This window comes from Daucus carota, chromosome 8, assembly GCF_001625215.2.
Source record: "Daucus carota subsp. sativus chromosome 8, DH1 v3.0, whole genome shotgun sequence".
NCBI classification, from domain to species: domain Eukaryota; kingdom Viridiplantae; phylum Streptophyta; class Magnoliopsida; order Apiales; family Apiaceae; genus Daucus; species Daucus carota.
In genome coordinates, this window is record NC_030388.2 from 4,249,749 (window position 1) to 4,268,509 (window position 18,761).

Sequence of the window (18,761 nt, forward strand, 5' to 3'; positions counted from 1 at the left end):
TAAAATAATAAAATATATTTTAATTTGGTAACTATTAAAAAATAAATAAATATGTTAACAAAATGATTAAATTATCGATGACAAACCAGATCACAAGTATCAACCGAGTGACCAATAAATTTTTGATTTTTAATAATCTAATAATGATCAGTGACTAGTCGGTATCCATATATCAACTCAATAACTATCAAAATTTTAATATCTTGGTACAGATTTTTATAAAATATATATAGTATATTGAGTGTGATTAAATAATTCAAGTGGTTAAGGATAAAATTTGAATTTTCTTATAATGACATGCATAAGTTTATAAGGTATATAAGTCTAATTGTCGAAAAAAAATTTATTGTATTTCTTATGTAATGCTATTATGTAAATAGTATTTTTTTTAAAAACAATAATATATCATTAAGTATAAAAAAAAAGAAATTTCAAACAAATATTATCATTCAGAAATTTGAAAAATTACAATTGTCAAATGACATCACTCACTCATGGTTCAGAGGTTCAGATATAAATGGTCCAGAAGTTATGGTTAAGACTAAACAAATGACCCCTTAGTGAATAGATTTAGCAACATGAAATTTATTTATTAGTTAGACACATAGTTTGTAAAATTATAGTATGAGATTATAAGTAATTACACTCACTTTGGGTTGTAATAATTTTAGTTTATATACTCAAATCGTCGTCCGAATCTAATAGATTCTTTTTGATTTATTATTTAATTTTTATATTTAATCTAACACATATTAAAATATATTTATCAAATCAATACTGATCCTACTATAAAACATCTTTTTAAAATAATATCACAATATCACGTGGCAGTAATATCACTTTATCTTTTATAATCCAACTAGTTGAGAATCCGCGCGTTGCGGCGGATTATAAAAATTATATTAATAATTTAATATTAATATTGTATAATGCAATAATTTTATGGTTGTCTACAAAAAATATATTAATGATTTAAAATTAATATTTGTAGAATAAAATAAATTTTATATTATAAAAATCTTGATGTAATACCAATACTAATATATAAAATTGCAAAATTGGACTATAATTCATGGTGAAAAAATGAAAATAAATTTCTACACGTTATTAACAATTTAAAGCACGACGAATTTTAATTTTATTTGTGTTTTTTTTTTCAATCATGTTCTTACATTGTCACCTTCCTCCAATTTTTTTTGGATTGATTGTGCACAAAAACATCTAACCTAAATCTGTGAGATATCGGTCTATAACTTCCCTTGCTTATAACAACCTTTATTTTTTTAATAATTTATAAACAGCCTTCACTTAAAAATTGCTTGAACGGAGCAAACAGATGCACGAACAATATTTTTCTCTATACAAAGTAAATCATATAAAAATTAAGAACAACAAACATATCCGACTAAAATATTATAAACGAATAACTTACAAACATACATCACTAATAGTTTATTTATTGATATCACCCATCAATATCATGTCAAGACTATATTCTTCTCCCATGTTACACAGCGGTCTATAACTAACTTTGCTTGCAACAACCTTTATTTTTTTTAATACCGTATAAACAGCCTTCACTTATCGTTGTAGAAGAACGACACCATCGAATTAGAAATTGAGCAAGAGAACTATCACCAGAGAGAGGTAGGGTTGTGATATTGAGAGGGAGGAAATTGTGTTTACATGATCCAAAACCCTACAACCTATAAGGGTATTTATAGGTGCAGAAAGACTTGTGTGCTACTTTTTCCCATAATTAAATAATCTGAAATAAAATCAGATTAAAAGAGGTAGGGTTGTGATATTGAGAGAGAGGAGGTTGTGTTTAGATGATCCAAAACCCTACAATCTTTAAGGATATTTACAGGTGCAGAAAGACTTGTGTGCTACTCTTTCCCATAATTAAATAATCTGAAACAAAATCAGATTAAAACTTTCAAGTTACTATATTCCATAAATAATTTAAAACAATATCATATTCTGAAACTTGCTTTTGATATATCCCAAACTAAAAAAGGTAATTCTAATTTTTGATATTTTTCATCCAAAAATTCCAGAAAATTAGCAAAATAGAACGAAGCGATGTGAGAGGCGCCACCTACACGCCCCTCGCTTCTCTTTTATATAAGTATATTGATTATTTTAGTTCAATCTTAAATTTTATTAGCTAATTTTCATTCAAGTATTACTGCAAATCAAAGGATTAAGAAATGAGGGTAATAGGAAAACCACAAACGCGAATTAGCTAGGGTTTGCGCCTCCGTCCATTGTCTTGTCTTTCTTCAAGCTAGTTGAGGGGCTTCCACTTGGTTTTTCACCGGTGGAAAGCCCCAAAACCCTTTTAGCTTCTTTCATCTTTTCTGATTTTCATTCAATAAAATCCAATTTTTTTGGATGTTTGTGTGTCTCTCTCCTTTTGGAGTATGTTTGATTTGTCCCTCCTTTTGGAGTGTTTTGTTATGTTTTTATTTAGTTATGTTTCAGTTCGTTAGATGTTGGATCTATTTAGAATGATTTTATTGATGTTTTTGGAGATTCGGAAAGCCCGCGTCATATATCAGCCGATGGTAATCATGACAAGAGCTCACCTTTCACAATTAAAGATTGTTCATCTGTTGGAGGTTTACACTTTCGAAATGTCTATATCTCGTATCCGGCATGTAGATAGCCGGGGTGCGGCTCCTCCAATCTCAGTTTATGAGATTATGGTTTCTCAACACTGTTCAAACAATGGCTTTTACGTGATAAGGTCAATTGTGATGTTGCTACTTTCTGCGATGTTGCTGTAATTTGGATTGCTTAGAATATCTTTGATTTCATTTTTTGTTTTAAGAATGTTTAAATTGTATTTTTTAAATGATCAGGAAACAAATCAACTAATTGTTTTCAACATGTTATTTGTTTTCCAACCTGGTTATATCGTCAGTCGGGGGTTTGTCTCGACTGTATTATGTTATGATCAGTTGGGGGTTTGTCCCGACTGTATTCTGTAGGGATGACAATCGGTCGGTATGGTTCGGTTTTAACGAAAACCGAAACCGAACCGAATATTGTTTTTCAAAACCGAACCCGAACCGAACCGAATCGAAACTCGAAGTTCAAAAACCAAACCCGAACCACCGATTTTCGGTTCGGTTCGGTTTTAACACAAACCGAAAATTATATAAAAAATATATCTAAAATATAGGTTCATAAACAAGTCTTTTATTCAACAATTAACATATCCTCAAATTATGACAAAACATACATGATCAAATTAGCAATTACAATGATTCATAATTGAAAAAGAAGCTTCATTTTTTTTAAGTATTAGTTAAGTGTTATTAATTCAGCTTCTTAAAAATCTTTTATTAATTCAGCCTATTAAAAATAAATGTAGGTTGATCGCTATACACAAGAAAATAAAGCATTATATTCTAATATAAAATTGTATTGATTTTATTTTATTTATTTAGTTGAACAAAATATTTGATAATACTTTTTCTTTTTAGAATATTATTTAATCCTATATTATGTTTATTTTATTATAAAAAGATAAGTATTTAGCATTTATAAATAAATTTGTATCATATTCAATATTTGAATACGTGATAAATAATTATTAAAAAAAATAGCAATATAATTATTTTTTTTTACACATATCTTTTCGTCTTGTGATAATGACTATTTGTTATGTAAATATGATGTATATATATATATATATATATATATATATATATATATATATATGGTATAGTGGTATACGATAAATTTATAATATCGGGTTCGGTCGGGTTTCGATTTGGTTCGGATTCGAATTGAGTTTCGGATATTCGGGTCGGTATCGGTTCAGTTGGCCCAAAAACCAAACTCGTACCAAATTCAGTCGGTTTTTAAAAATAAAAACCAAACCCGAAACCAAATCATAAAAATCGGGTTCTGTAAAAACCATTTGGATCGGTTCGGTCGGGTATCTGTCGGTTCGGGAAATTTTGCCATCTCTAGTATTATGTTATGGTTAATGAAATTGCTTTTATTTTGTGTCAAAAAAAGAAAAGAAATGAGGGCAATACGAATATTTTATTGCTCATATACGAGTTTTTTTTAAAATTTAATTCACTGATTACTCTTTCAAGAAGTAATTTTTCTATTTCATTGATTACTCTTTAAAGAATTAATTTTTTATTTGTTTTCCCTGGAATGGTAACAAATATTTAGAGAATATACTCCATACTAATCGGTCAAATGCTATAATTTTTCCTAATTTATAACCAAAATTTATTATTAATCTTTTGATTTTCAATTACGTGAATTTACGGAAAAGACTGACAAACACAACTATATCAAAATTAATTAATATTTGACTAATTATTTTATTCGCTCTTTTTTTCCATTACTTTTAAAGTTTTTCTTGCTTGTTTCGTTTTATAATAAGAAAAATCTATCATAATTTTACAAATTTCATTTTAAGAGTACAATATGACATATACGAAAGATCATAAAATTTACATGTCGATTAAATATAATCATATATATTGATAATTTCTGGCTTTCATAATAATATATATTTAATTCAGTATATGTGTATTTATGTTATATAAAAAATATATAAATTATATGTATATATATATATATATATATATATCTTATATATTCAACTCAAAATTTAGAGGATTAATATTATTTTATAAATTTATTAAATTATATATATATATATATATATATATTATATATTCAACTCAAAATTTAGAGGATTAATATTATTCTATAAATTTATTAAACTGTAGTTGTCTTAATATTACCCACAATTTGCTGAACTTTAATTTCATAAGTGTGCAATCATTTTACAAAGTGCAAAAAAATTCATCATTTTTCTAGTATTATTATATTTTAAAAATAACTGATTCCAATCAGATATCACTACTCCTTCGGTCCCTTTGATTTCTATACACTTTTTTTTTTAATGTCCCATTCAATTCTATACATCTCAAAACTTTCCTAAAATAGTACTCCCTCCGTCCCCCTCAATTGTTTACATTGAAGGGGGACACGGAGACCAAGACAATGTATAAAAAATGAGTAAAGTTAGATGAAAAGTGGGTAAAGTGGTGGGACCTATCAATATTTAATAATAGATTTGAGATAGTGGAGGAAAGTAGTGGGTGTAATAGTAGTTTTTATTGTTAAATACTCCCTCTGTCCCAGTCAATTGTATACGTTTCTTTTTCACTGCTCGACACGCTTTTTAAGACACTTATAAAACATAGTTCTACAACTTATTTTTAAGATTTTCTTTTTTTGTATAAAAGTATAAATGTTATACTTTTATACAAAAAAAGAAAATTTTACAAATAATTTACAGAACTATACTATATTGAAGCATTAAAGTCCGTGCCGCGTCCCCGTCCCCCAATGTATACTATTGACTGGGACGGAGGGAGTATGATATAGTAGGGGAAGATAGTGGGTGTAATGATGGAAAAAACTTACTATTTATAGTAACGTAAAGAAATGAGAGGGACATCTCAAAATAATAACCGTAAAGAAATGAGAGGGACAGAAGGAGTAACCTTTTACAATATAAAAGTCTCAACCACCCAATACTTTCATCCACTTTTTCAAATCTATCAATTATTTATTAATGGGTTCCGCCACTTTACTCACCTTTCTTTCTTTTTTCCACTACTTTATCTTACTTTATACACTTTCTTCATCTCGGTGTCCATTCCAAACGTATATAACTCCGAGGGACAGAGGGAGTATATTTTTATATATAATTAAAATTTTGATTGAAAGTTACAAAATTTTACTATAATATTTTAATTTAAATAGAATATAACTGAATTTTATGGATTGCAGATCCCTCCGGAGTATGTTACCTTGGATCGGAGGCATAAAATGACATGATGATCGTCAAGAGCTCGTTTGGGTCGAGAAGTGGTACGAGGTTGGAATGGAAAATCGGGTTAAGCTGGTATGAGTTAGAGTATGATATCTGATATCATGTGTTTGGTGGAGCGCTGGAATAAATATATACAATTTTTGTAAAAAAAAATTTATTAATTTATATTAGTTATTATATATTTTTTTATCAAATATTAATATTTCATAATTTAAATAGAGACAAAAAATATAAAAAATGCATGCATTTCATACCTCCATCTTATACTTATCTCTCCATTTGGATATCAAAAATCCATATATCGCGGTTTAAAGTATGAGTTTGAGATTTTTATTTTTTTTTCCAACCAAATAGGTTTAAAATGAACAAATCAAAAAATCCATATATCGTGGTTTAAAGTATGAGTTTGAGATTTTTATTTTTTTTCCAACCAAATAGGTTTAAAATGAACAAATCACATGGCTGATTCCAGAAACTCATGAAACAAATGAGATGAGAGTATTTAAATCGGTTTGGCTAGTGTGTACCCATGGGCACATGCTAAGCGCGGAAATTTTTATATTTGGGGGATTTTGATTGGTGTGGTTGGTGTATTTGCAGGGGGGTCCACCATTATCATGAGATAGGAGCCAATCAAAATGATCCAAGCACAAAATTTTCCGCGCTTAGCATGTGCCCATGGGCACACCATAGAAAAATCGTATTTAAATTGGCACAATACCAATCATATACAAACAAATAATCATTACACTCTTGTCTGCTAGACCAGTACTTAGTGTAGGTACACTATTAATACAATGAATCTCTGTGAGTAAATTTATAGAGTAATCAGTTAGATGAAATTGTTTGATTGGATAAAGTTCCTAACTCTGTCACTGGCTAGCCAGGCCACATCACTTCTTCAACTTGTCTTGTTTTATATATTATTTCATCATTTTCTATCTGAATTTAGGTGAGAAAAACAGGACACACCAGAGTATGAAGTATCCAATTCTTTATTTTATTCACCACTCCTAGTAATTTCTAGTTTTTTTAATAATTGTTAGACACAAAACAGGACAAGAAAGTCTCAGCAAATGTTGACACACACACAGTACACACACAAACGATACTAGTAGTCTGGAATAAGCAAGCAAAGCTCCTCTGACTAAAATTCAAGGACCCCCCTTTCATCCTTTTTCATTTTTAGGGTTTCCAAGATTTGAATTTCCAGTATAACTTGGTAAGTTTTTTTTTTCCTAATTAACTGCTGTTTAGGGTTCCAAGAATCCATCTTTCTTGCTATTTTGTTTATCTCTTTGTATAATTCATGTTCTTACTATTGCTAGCATGTTAATTTTATTGAATCCATCTGGCTAGCATGTTCTTACGATATCTAGGTTGTTACTTTGATTTAGATTGTTGCCAAAACCTACAATAGAAGGAAGCTACTAAACTTGTTGATTTTGAAGCTTCTTGTGTAGTTTATAACTGTTTTCAGTTTCTTTGTAAATCCGTTGATTGTTCAGAGTGGCTAGTAAGAGATCATGCTATCGCCATGTGTGGGAATTGTGGTAAAAGAATTTGTTATCAAGTGTAAAAACCAAGACTTTCTGTTCGGGTATGCTAGAGCTGGACATATTGATAACTATGAAACAGACACATTAAGGCTGTGTTCACTTGGATAGAATGGAATGAAAAATTATATAGAAGTTTTATGGATAAAGAAGTAAGTATGAGATAAATGACTAAATATGAACGAGTTTAAATTTCTTGTGATAAAAATTGTGAGGAAACATGATTCAGAAATGGAATGAGCATTCCTTCCAAAACATGTGGGTTACAAGTCTAGTTAAAATAGTAGCGATGGAATGATTGAAGGAATGAAAAATAAACCAACACCATGTTAGAGTACAAATTTCATTCCATTCTCCCCTCATTCCATTCCTTCTAAGTGAACACAACCCAAGTATTTAAAAAGTTATCAGCTTGCTAACATTTCAGACTTTGTGGCATTACATCAAAATTCCCCGTTTTTTTTCATGCTTGTTTTGTCACTTTGATTGTTTTCTACCACCCTGCTTTTGTTGTTATCCATGTTAGATATTTTTCTTTGTATCCGGCATTACTTCAATGACATACTCAACTAACTAAAAGATATCTGGGATACATGTCTATAACTATGTAAGATGAAGAAAGCTTTTTCAGCAAGTCTAAAGTCTTACCTTAAATGCCCTGAAAGATTATGACTGCCATTCTCAGTAATTTTTACTTTAGATTGGCTGTAGTTGGGGTATAGGCTCCATAACAATAATAAAATGGGTTTTATAATTCAATTTGATAACTTTGTATTTCTTGACCTGTCCTCTTCAAGCTATGATTTATTACTCTGAGATATATTGGGAAACCGAGTATAAGTAACTAGATACTCATCAGTATAGTTTATCATTTCCATTATCTTCTGGTTTATATTAGTGAACAACATGCCCCTCCAGTAAGGACAGTTTTTAGATACCCATGTCATCTTCTGTTTACTAATTTATATATAACAGAGTATTTTTTAGTCGTTTGGATAGATATCTGCAATTGGTGTAATTTTAGTCCTACAAAACTTTCTCCTTTTCTATTCTGATTTTGATTTATTATATCTTATTTATTCGGTTGCTGTGTGTAAAACAAGTTTTCATCTGGCCTAAGAGTAACAACAATCTTAAGAATTGGTGGGTCTGCTACCTTCAGGAATTTGCATGACCTTCGCTGTTAATCCCATAGACTTGCTTTTATAGTAGAATGGCAACTGAAAGCCCTATTAGAATTACGGAAAGTAGTAGAACTTGGGCTTCTCTGAAGGGCACATCTGGATATGGATCATCATCTGCCAATATAGGAGGAATTGATGAACTGGGTTTGATCCTAAACAGCCAAACATTTCAAGGCAGTGGAAGGGCATTGGTCCCCAGTCGGAGTGGGAGTGCTCCGCCTAGCATGGAAGGTTCCTTTGCCGCTGCCAAAAATATTATAGCCAACCAACATTTTGATTCGAGTGCTAGCCTGGCAAGTATAAACAGTTCCAAAGACAGTCATGTATCAGGAGAAAACGTATATGCTGATCCAGCTTATATTGCATATTTATCCAGTGTCAAAATGAACCCTAGACTTACCCCAACTCAGATACCAAGTAACAATAAGCGGCTGGTTCGCCAAATTGGTACAGCTGGATATGATAGAAGACTGACACCTTCTGGTGACTCCAGCCATGGTTCCTTGTTAATGCCTCATGGTAAACTTCCCACTCACAGGGAAGAGACGGAGGATGATAGAGCAGCTCAGCTTACTTTTAGTAACTGGCCAGACAGGAGCACCCCTTTAGAAGTTCCAAGCCAACCAGACTATGTAGCGGGAATGACACAGGTATGAGCATGACAATAACATTTAATAAATAGATTTCCTGCAAATCTAATATGCTCATGTTCTCGGTCTTACTCTATTAAGTAATATGTATAATCATATTTGATCATTGTTGTCACGGCGCTCGACTAGTCGCGACTAGTCGACGACTAGTCGACTAGTCGGGTTTAGAAAATCGACTGGAGAGGTCGACTTGCGAATTGTCGACTAGTCGGTCGACTTGGTCGACTAATTGATCGACTTATCGACTAGTCGGTCGACTTGGTCGACTAGTCGGCCGACAAGTGTAAAATTCAATCAAAAATTAAAATGAAAACAAATAAATTCTATGAAACTGCTAAATATCAGCAATAATCAACATGTTAATCTAAGTTTATAGATCTTTGTGTGGATATGTGTTTATGTATGCATAAGTTGATTAAAACTGAATATACATGTAGTATAATCTGCTTATATATTGGTACATTTAAGGTGTGTAGTGTGTTAATGTGTATACATGAAAGGGGGAAAAAATATGTTTGTAACTAACATATCTATTTTGTGATTGATATACATATGACTAGTTATAAGAAACCACGTATATAATGTATATATTAGTATATATTATTTAATTAATTATTAATTAACTTTTCGACTAGTCAGCGACTAGTCTACGACTAGTCGACTAGTCGATAAGCTGGATCTCTATCGACTCGACTCGACTTATCGACGTGACAACCATGTATTTGATAATCGAGTATCTCTCTAGTCCACCTCTAATTATTACAGTGACATTCGTCACAGAATCATATGCAGTTATGCGCCAAGTAGCACAAATGAAGTGGGTGTTTTCTTGACATAGATATTGCATTTGCTCCATCAAATTAAATTGCATAAATATACTTAAATTAGTTGAATATAATTGATGAATTGTGACTTTACAGACCACATGCCTGCACACATACAGACAGATGAACACTTACTTCCAAACGTTGTATATTCAGGTGGGATGTTAATAAGCTCACGTTTCGCTAAATTCATTATATTCATTGACATTGGTTGGTTAAAGAAATGTGCTTGTTTCTTGTTTTCCACCCCTTTTCCAATATTTTGTTCACACGTATATCGTATTGTTGCATAGTAGAAATTTGATGAAGTAGCTACGGCTAGTTTTTGCATTTATGTGCATGTGTATAGGGTTTTATAAATTTAAGTTATCAATCTTGCAGGAAAAATCCACTCATATCAAGTCGCCTGTACACAGGCAGGAGCTATCTTTTAGCCTTAACTCTGTAGAGGAAGGAGTTACTCGGGACGCTGATTCCTTTACACCTGTACTCAGTGCAGATGATATGCATAAATCATCATACCCTGACCCAGCTTCTTCAGTCTCAAGCTCCTCATCTCTCCCTAGTTCGAGGAGCACTTCATCTAAGCTAGATCATGACAGACGACTATCGAATACAGTGGACTCTTATTTAGAAGATCACAACTCAAGTAGTAGCGTTACTCATACAGTCCCTGCCGGCATTGATTCTAATCTGAATTCTTCTAGTAGTAGCAGTCCAAATCAAAACCAGCAACATAGTCGTCAACGTAATGTGGTGCAAAAGCAAATACCCCGTGAACAGAGATATATGTCTGAAGTTCAAAATTCCCAGTCGGAAATGTCTCCTCAAGCAATCAACCCCCCATATATTGGTTCTAATCAATCTTTTCATGTTCCCTCTAACTACCACAGCGCTGAGGTACACCCAGTAGCACAGTCGTCAAGAATCGACCCTCCCTTGTATGCAACAGCAGCAGCGGAGCATATGAATTCATCATCCGTACTTTATCAGAATTTACATCCATCCAGTTATTTCTCTCCTCAATATACACTAGGTGCGTATACTTTTCAATCAGAAGGTCTTTCACCATATATAGCTGGATATGTTCCCCCAGCAGTTGTTCCAGTTGCTTTTGATGCCAGTGCTCATCCGCATTTTAGTCCTCAAACTTCATCATTTAGTGGAATAAACTCACATGGAATCAACTTTCCACATTTTAATAGTCACTATGCACAATTTGGGTATCCCACACAACCTTCAATTGATTCTCTTCACATCCAGTACTTTCAACGTCCTTTAGGAGATGCCTATGGTCTTCCTGGTCAGTTCGATCATCTGCGACCTAGACCCGCTGCCACTGGGAATCTAATAAATGCAGTTGACTCGACGAAAGGGTCAGAGCTTTCTGCTTTCTCAGCTGATCAAAATTTTTGGAATCAAGAATGCATGGGAAACATCTATCTGAACCCGGGAAGACCAGTTATTCCTTATTATGTTGGAAGTCCAAGAGACACAGGTCACCTGCACTTCCCAGCTACGGCTGTTGCTAGTCCAGTCTTGCCAGGATCCCCAATTAATGGAACTAGTTTTTTTAGTGGGACAAATCAATTGCGGTTCTCGCCACATCTGGCTAGGAGATCAGGCCTGACTTCGGGATGGCCGGGTGCAAGGGGACCTGATGGTATTAAATCAATATCATTTCTTGAAGAATTGAAATCTGGTAAAGGTCGAAAATTGGAGTTACCTGATATTGTCGGACATATAATTGAATTTAGGCAAGTTCTACCTTGAAAATAATCTGTAATCATTATACTATTATTCCAAGAAATAAATTTAATGTAAACTTTTGACTTCAGTGGTGATCAACATGGGAGCCGATTCATTCAGCAAAAATTGGAAAATTGTAGTTTTGAGGAGAAGGAATCTGTTTTTAGGGAAGTTCTGCCATATACTTCGAAACTGATGACTGATGTTTTTGGTAATTATGTCATTCAAAAGGTGAGTTAAAAAATGTTAGTATGAATAAAGACATATGCATGGGCAATACTAGTCTACATAATTACATTTAATATTGACTTGTCTTTTATAAATTGCAGTTTTTTGAATATGGAAGCTTGGAGCAAAGGAAGCAACTCGCAGGGCAACTTGCTGGGCAGATACTGACTTTAAGTCTGCAGATGTATGGATGTCGCGTAATTCAAAAGGTACATTCCATACCCCATATTTGCAGTTAAACTCTTATTTAAAGTCCTGAATCCTGATACTCTTTTATTTATTTATTATTATGATTATTATTATCACTACTAGTACTATAAATTCCTACTATTATTACTATTATCATCCAAAATCATCATCATCATCATCATCATCGTTCATATTCTGCTTTCGTTGCTTGACTACTTCATATAATACTGAGCATGCTCTACACGTTCTTTTTCCGAAAATTGGCTACATATACAAATACAAGGTGAAAAATATTGAACTTTGAAACATATTCATGTTATTAAATTACAGGTATTTCACTCTTTTGATATTTAATAATGTCTTGACACTTATTAACCATTGTCTTCTGTTAGGCTCTAGACGTTATTGAGCAAGAACAGAAAGTAAAGCTTGTTCATGAGTTAGATGGACATGTTATTAGATGCGTACGTGACCAAAATGGGAATCATGTCATACAGAAGTGCATTGAGACTATGCCGACCCATCAGATTGAATTCATAATTTCTTCTTTTCGTGGTCAAGTTGCAAAACTTTCAACACATCCCTATGGTTGCCGTGTCATACAGGTAATAAGACAACATTCTGTAACTCCAGTCCTACCTCTATTCATTTGCGTTCTTTAATATATTCTTTGAAAGCTTGATGGTTTTGGCTTGCCTTGCTATAGAGAGTTCTAGAACATTGCACTGATGACTTGCAAAGCCAATTTATTGTGGATGAGATTTTGGAATCTGTTTGTTCTCTAGCACAGGATCAATACGGCAATTATGTCACCCAGGTTTGTTGTATTTATTAAAAACAAGAGTTAAAATTACCTTGTTTATGTCTTGTGGTTGAACTCCTCAGTTTTAGTCCAAGTAAATTATTATCATTTCAGATAAAACATGATGTCTGTGCATATTTGTTGTTTAAAGATGTGTGTACAACTAAATAGGCATTGTACAAGCATGCAATGCTTATTAATAAGCATGCAATGCTTAATTAATATGACTGACTTCTGCAAATCACAAGATTAATGTTATGATACACTCTCACATTTTACTTTTTAGCTAGTCATCCACATTTATAATTGTTGCTACTGCCAGTTCAGGACATAGTATGAATTTTCTCTCAAATCTTCACTAGGTCATTCTTGCCCAGAAAAATGGTGACTTAGACCTGAATTACATTACTCAGACTTGCCTCTTATCACCAAAAATAGATTTGGAGCAAATTACTTAACTGGTTCGAAATGTACCAGTCTAAAATTGAATTCAGAACCCCCATAGGCCCATGCACACTGAATGAAAGAGGACCCAGTCCAACTATGCAAATTAAGAGGAGATGAAATTTTATAGAAATAACATGAAAATTCATAGTTCAAATGTTAAGTGTTGCTTGGTTTTGTCTACTAAGTTCAGTGTTGCTACTAAATATTAGAATATGTATATAAAACGCTGCTAAGGGGAAAACTTTTTTTTTTAAAAGGTTTCTGAGGTGCTTCTTTGGCTGCCTAGGTGGCGAAGTATGCGTATGACTTCAATCAACTTACTAGGGAAAAGAATATCCAGTCTGGAATATATGATTGAGAATATAAATATATCTTTATGTTTATTATAACATTTCAAATCTATATAAAGATTGAAATCTAATACACCTGGTTGCTAAATGTTTTAATGTTACAATACCAACTGAACATAGACCTTTATATAGTCTAATATTTAATATGTACCTAAAACCTTATTACTGCATGTAATTGCTTTTATTGATCTTTTTTCTTTGCCCAAGTAGTATTTCCATTGTTTTCTCTTGATGTTTAATTTGGTGCAAGTATCTGCAACTTACATACTTCTTTATCTTCACGTAACTGAAATTGGTTTATGTAGTGGCTAATATTTGGCCATCTTCATTGCAAGTTCAGAATGTCTATTACTTACAGTATTTTTTTGATGTGTTTTCTTTTATCATTTACCATCTTCTACTGATGTCTAATATTCTGTTGTAAATAATAGCATGTATTGGAGAGGGGAAAATCTCCAGAAAGACATCTTATTATTAACAAGCTATCAGGAAATATTGTACAATTAAGCCAGCACAAGTTTGCATCAAACGTTGTTGAGAAATGTTTGGAATATGGCGATTCTAATTCATTGGACATTATAATTGGAGAGATTATTGGACATGAAGATGGAAATGATAATTTATTGGTAAGCCAGATGAATAGCTTAGTATGAATTGTTTGATTATACCGAAACGCATGGGAATTTGTTATGCTTATTATTATCTTAATCTGCCACTACCTTTATACGAGTCACGTGCCATGCAGTTCTGTTGCCAAATATTTCCATGTTACTGTATTGCCCTTTCTCGTGTGAATGTTAATAAACACTTCACATTACCCATGCAATCATGTTATTCAATGCTCAATTCAGCCCACTATAACCCCTGAAAATGGTCATGGCAAGTTTGATATTGCTAGGCATAGCAATGTAACCCATGTGTTGTCCTGTGGACTAAGGTATCAGTTGATACCCATATTCGATGTTAGGCTGTGAATAGTCTGAGCCCTCTATTCAGCCTTTAATCATCTTAAAAATGTCTAGCCATATTTCCACATTCTGTAGAGCTGAAGTTTTCTTGCAAGCACTATTATAGGATTTTTTAAGACATTTATAAGATTAAGAAATCTAATTGAGAGTGTTCTCATGACACTTCCATGTACATAGAAGATCAGTTGTTTAAGTTACTAATAAGTCTTGTTTTATGTTTTCATGATCAAGACAATGGTGAAGGACCAATACGCAAATTATGTGATTCAGAAGATTATTCAAAACTGTAGTGGTGATCAGAGGGAAATGTTGCTCGGCCGTATTAAGACTCATCTGAATTCATTGAAGAAATACACCTATGGGAAACATATTGTAGCTCGATTTGAGCAGCTATATGGAGAAGGTCAGTGCTTTCGTTCTTTGGCATTAAATTGTCCAATTTTTTTGTTGGAATATTATTTTCTTCTTAACTTCTAGTACCTGACCCTCGATAGAATATATTTGGATTAATTGATGGAAAGATACACGGGTATGGTATTATAATTGGTCTATATGCTGTGTAGAGCTGCTAAACCTTTCAATGTAACATTGGAGAAAGACTTCTTAAGAAGTGAATCGAGTAATTACATAAAGTTGTTCTGTATCTAGTATGGTGATTCATAAACCTCTAAATAAAATGGAGTCTCAGTGCGGTAGAACCATGGTGTTATTGTGTTGCAGAACTGAAAAATGAGGATCCTGAGATCTCCGCTGAGTAACTTGGAAGGTTGTTTGTACAGCTGTTTGGCATCGAAATGCAGCGCCTCCTGATCTATTGGACAGGTTCACAGGACAGAGGCCGCATGGTTGGAACTTGTTTTTACAGAACAATATGTTAAACTTGCTATGAAATTGATGACGAGTTCTGGTGTAAAATTGGTTAAAATAAATAACTTGCTTTGAAACGATGTGCATATGTATAGTGTCAGGGTTGATGGATATGTTTCAAATGACGATGTGATTTATTTAGAGGCTCTTCGGTGTCCCAAGTATAAACTAGTTCTTGTTCATGTTAAAAATATTATGTTTAATTTTGTTTACAGAGATGATTCGCTTTTGTGGAGTTTCCTGCATTTCATACTCTTTTAAGAGCTACCACTAGAAAAGGGTATACGTTTGTTTTGGATATGTATTAGCTGGGCCCTGTGTATCTGGATACCCCTTTAATTAAGCCTCCTACTAATATACTTAGTACAGGTATAACCATTTCAGTGAAAGCTTGGATAAGATGGACTAGGTGCTGTCTCTATTGGAAATGATCATTACTAAATCAAGTTTTTACTCAAATGCACTATTATATTGTCATAAGGATACACGTGGACACACAAAACATCGTCCCTCTAAATTCTAGATGATCCAGTGCTATATATTTGAGGCACTTAGACTCTACGTATATCCTTCTCCTGCTGTTCACTTAGTGACAAATTTAAGGATTTAAGAAATGAGACATTTATGATAAGTACATTTGTTGCATAAAATGTGCAGTATAATATATTCGTGACAGTTTGAAGTTTCTAGCCTTCTTGGAATGACTTAGCATGGAGGTTTTATTTCTTGTACTTGTTCAAATAAGAGTAAAAATTGATCACCTCTTGTGAAAGACCCTTGGACATAATTGATTAAAATTTTCCTGTGGTGGAAGAACTTTCTCTAATATTTCTTGTTTGTTCCTTGGAGTATGCTTATCGTGTCTTTATTTTCATGCTATAAATTGATGTAGAAGAATCATAAAAAGAAGATTGTATCTTTGGACATCGAGCAATAGGATCTTGGCTGATTCATTTCTTTCTATTGCATATATACTAATGCATTGGAATTTTGGTAGTGAAGGAGCAAGTAATCTTCAACATGAACTAGTTTATACTTGGGTCACCCAAGAGCCTGAACTGCGAACTTAACAGTCCTGTTTCCTATCACTTCAAGTTAAAAAAGTAAGTCGTCTTTCTTTATATATGAAATTAATTATTTGGAGATGAGTAATTACGAGATAGTACATACCAGGCGTAAAAAAGACGTCTAGACTACGATGTATTGGTTTAAGAATTAGATGGCCGGCACAAAGGTTTGCAGACGCAACATCCGCGACCAACAACGTTTGTGTATATAGTTGCTTAGTACTGTTTTCCTGCTATATTGGTGGTGGGATATTCATATGCACTGCTTAATTTCGGCTCTCTGAAGGAAGTATTGACCTGTCTGTAGTTATGATAATTCAAAAACTTATGGACTAATTCGGGTCCAATTCGGGTCGTGTCTGATATTGCCAGCCCTACTATATAGTTGTCAAGTTTTGGGGTTAATGGTCATTTTTTGAGTTCAGCTGGTTCACAAACTTGTACAGAGGATGATGTTTTTATCAGCAAATGCATTTCATAATAAGGTGATTGTCTCAGGTTACTTACGTGGATTTGTCCTCTCAGATTATATCTATTTATGAGGCTGATTTAGCCCCCAGTAATGAAGTTTCTTCTTTTATTTAAAAAAAACAAACATCACTGGAGTCTGGAGACTGATATACGTGCATATAATTACTACTGAGATATACCTCAAACATGGATGAAATTGGCAAGTCAAATTGGAGCCGAATCGTATTCATAACTTACAAAGTGGACTGATATCTATTACAAACTAGGGGACAAGCCGACAAGGTCACCACTACAATATCCCACCATGAAAATTTTATAAAACATAGTTTAAATTAACAAGACACCAAGTATAACTTTTCAAAAATTATAACCAAAAAAGGCCCTTTTGCGAATGCCAGCAACAACTGGCAATTTCGGGAACGGATCGTGTCAGTAATCGGGTCGATTTCGGGTCAAGTTAAAATCATTTAAAATTAAATAAAACTGAAAATTGAAATTATTAGAAATGAAATTTTAATTTCGGGTCATTTCGGGTCCATTTCGAGTCAAACGGGTGATTTTCGGGTCACTTTCGGGTTTCTGTCTCAGTAAATCGAGTTTGAAGTTGGGTCGGGTTCGTGTCGGGTTTCGGGTCGTGTCGGTGATTGCCACCCACTCAGGCACCAGCACTACTGTTTGACAACAGGGTGTTAATTTCACCAATTATATTGACCGTCCTTCCATCAAACATGGTTGAGAGTGAACTCTGGCAAAGCTTCCTGAGCTCCCTGGTCTTTATCAGAGCTGCTTCCTGCAATTATGTAAACACTCATCAGCCAAATTTCACCATGAATGAGAGAAACTAAATTAGGATATAGGACTCACTTGCTTCGGCCAAAATGAAACTAAATCTTCGTGTATTGCTGCAAGATGACTAAGTTCTAAATGAGCGGATGCTTCATAATATATATAAATTTTACATACTTTCTTAAAGAAAGTGTTTAAAGTGTAGCTAACATGGAGAGAAATATTTAATAATCTTACATCTTTATCTGTATGAGCATCTCTAACAAAGTTGGAGTAATACTCAATAGACTTTGACATAGAATCACTATTTATAACTTCCAGTATTCTGCTAAATGTGTTTGGAAGAGAACCCATTGCAGTTTCTATGAGTTCCAACCTTACATTAGTTCCCTGTAAAATTAGAAAAAAGAAGAACTCGTTGTACACAAAAGGATATATTGCGGAATGATATTATGACTCTCACAAACCTGCAGTTCAAGGTCTTGACAAGCTTCAGCGTATTTAGCAGCAGAAAGTGATGCACTTCTTTTGATATCAGCTTCCCTGCGCTTAGTTCAGCTAGTTGCTTCTGAAGCTTTTTAACCTGCTTCTTTTCATAAGGTCTTCAAAAGTGAAAACATGAGTGAATATAAATATCAGAAAAGATATAATGTTGCTTAGTTTGATTAGCAAACAGCATTCTCACAAGGAGATTAGTTTTGCATGCACAAATAGTACTTAAATCTTTCTCGGCCTCAAA

The 18,761-nt window shown here is 33.1% G+C and overlaps 1 protein-coding gene across 5 annotated transcripts; it reads left to right on the forward strand.

The window, feature by feature from the left end:
* The first annotated feature begins 6,893 nt into the window (after positions 1-6,893).
* LOC108199350 (pumilio homolog 5) lies at positions 6,894-15,917 on the forward strand. 5 transcript variants are annotated; one of them, XM_017367131.2, is made up of 11 exons: positions 6,967-7,106; positions 8,544-9,274; positions 10,195-10,254; positions 10,480-11,855; positions 11,937-12,078; positions 12,177-12,284; positions 12,657-12,869; positions 12,971-13,081; positions 14,295-14,489; positions 15,063-15,234; positions 15,552-15,917. In XM_017367131.2, exons 2-11 carry the CDS (start codon positions 8,654-8,656, stop codon positions 15,587-15,589), a joined length of 3,036 nt encoding a protein of 1,011 aa, XP_017222620.1. In that variant the 5' UTR covers positions 6,967-7,106; positions 8,544-8,653; the 3' UTR covers positions 15,590-15,917. The 5 variants fall into 5 exon arrangements, with proteins under 5 accessions (XP_017222622.1, XP_063939397.1, XP_017222620.1 ...); XM_064083326.1 differs by lacking the exon at positions 15,552-15,917 and adding an exon at positions 15,395-15,527; XM_017367132.2 differs by having other exon boundaries at positions 6,968-7,106; positions 8,603-9,274.
* Positions 15,918-18,761: the final 2,844 nt, after the last annotated feature.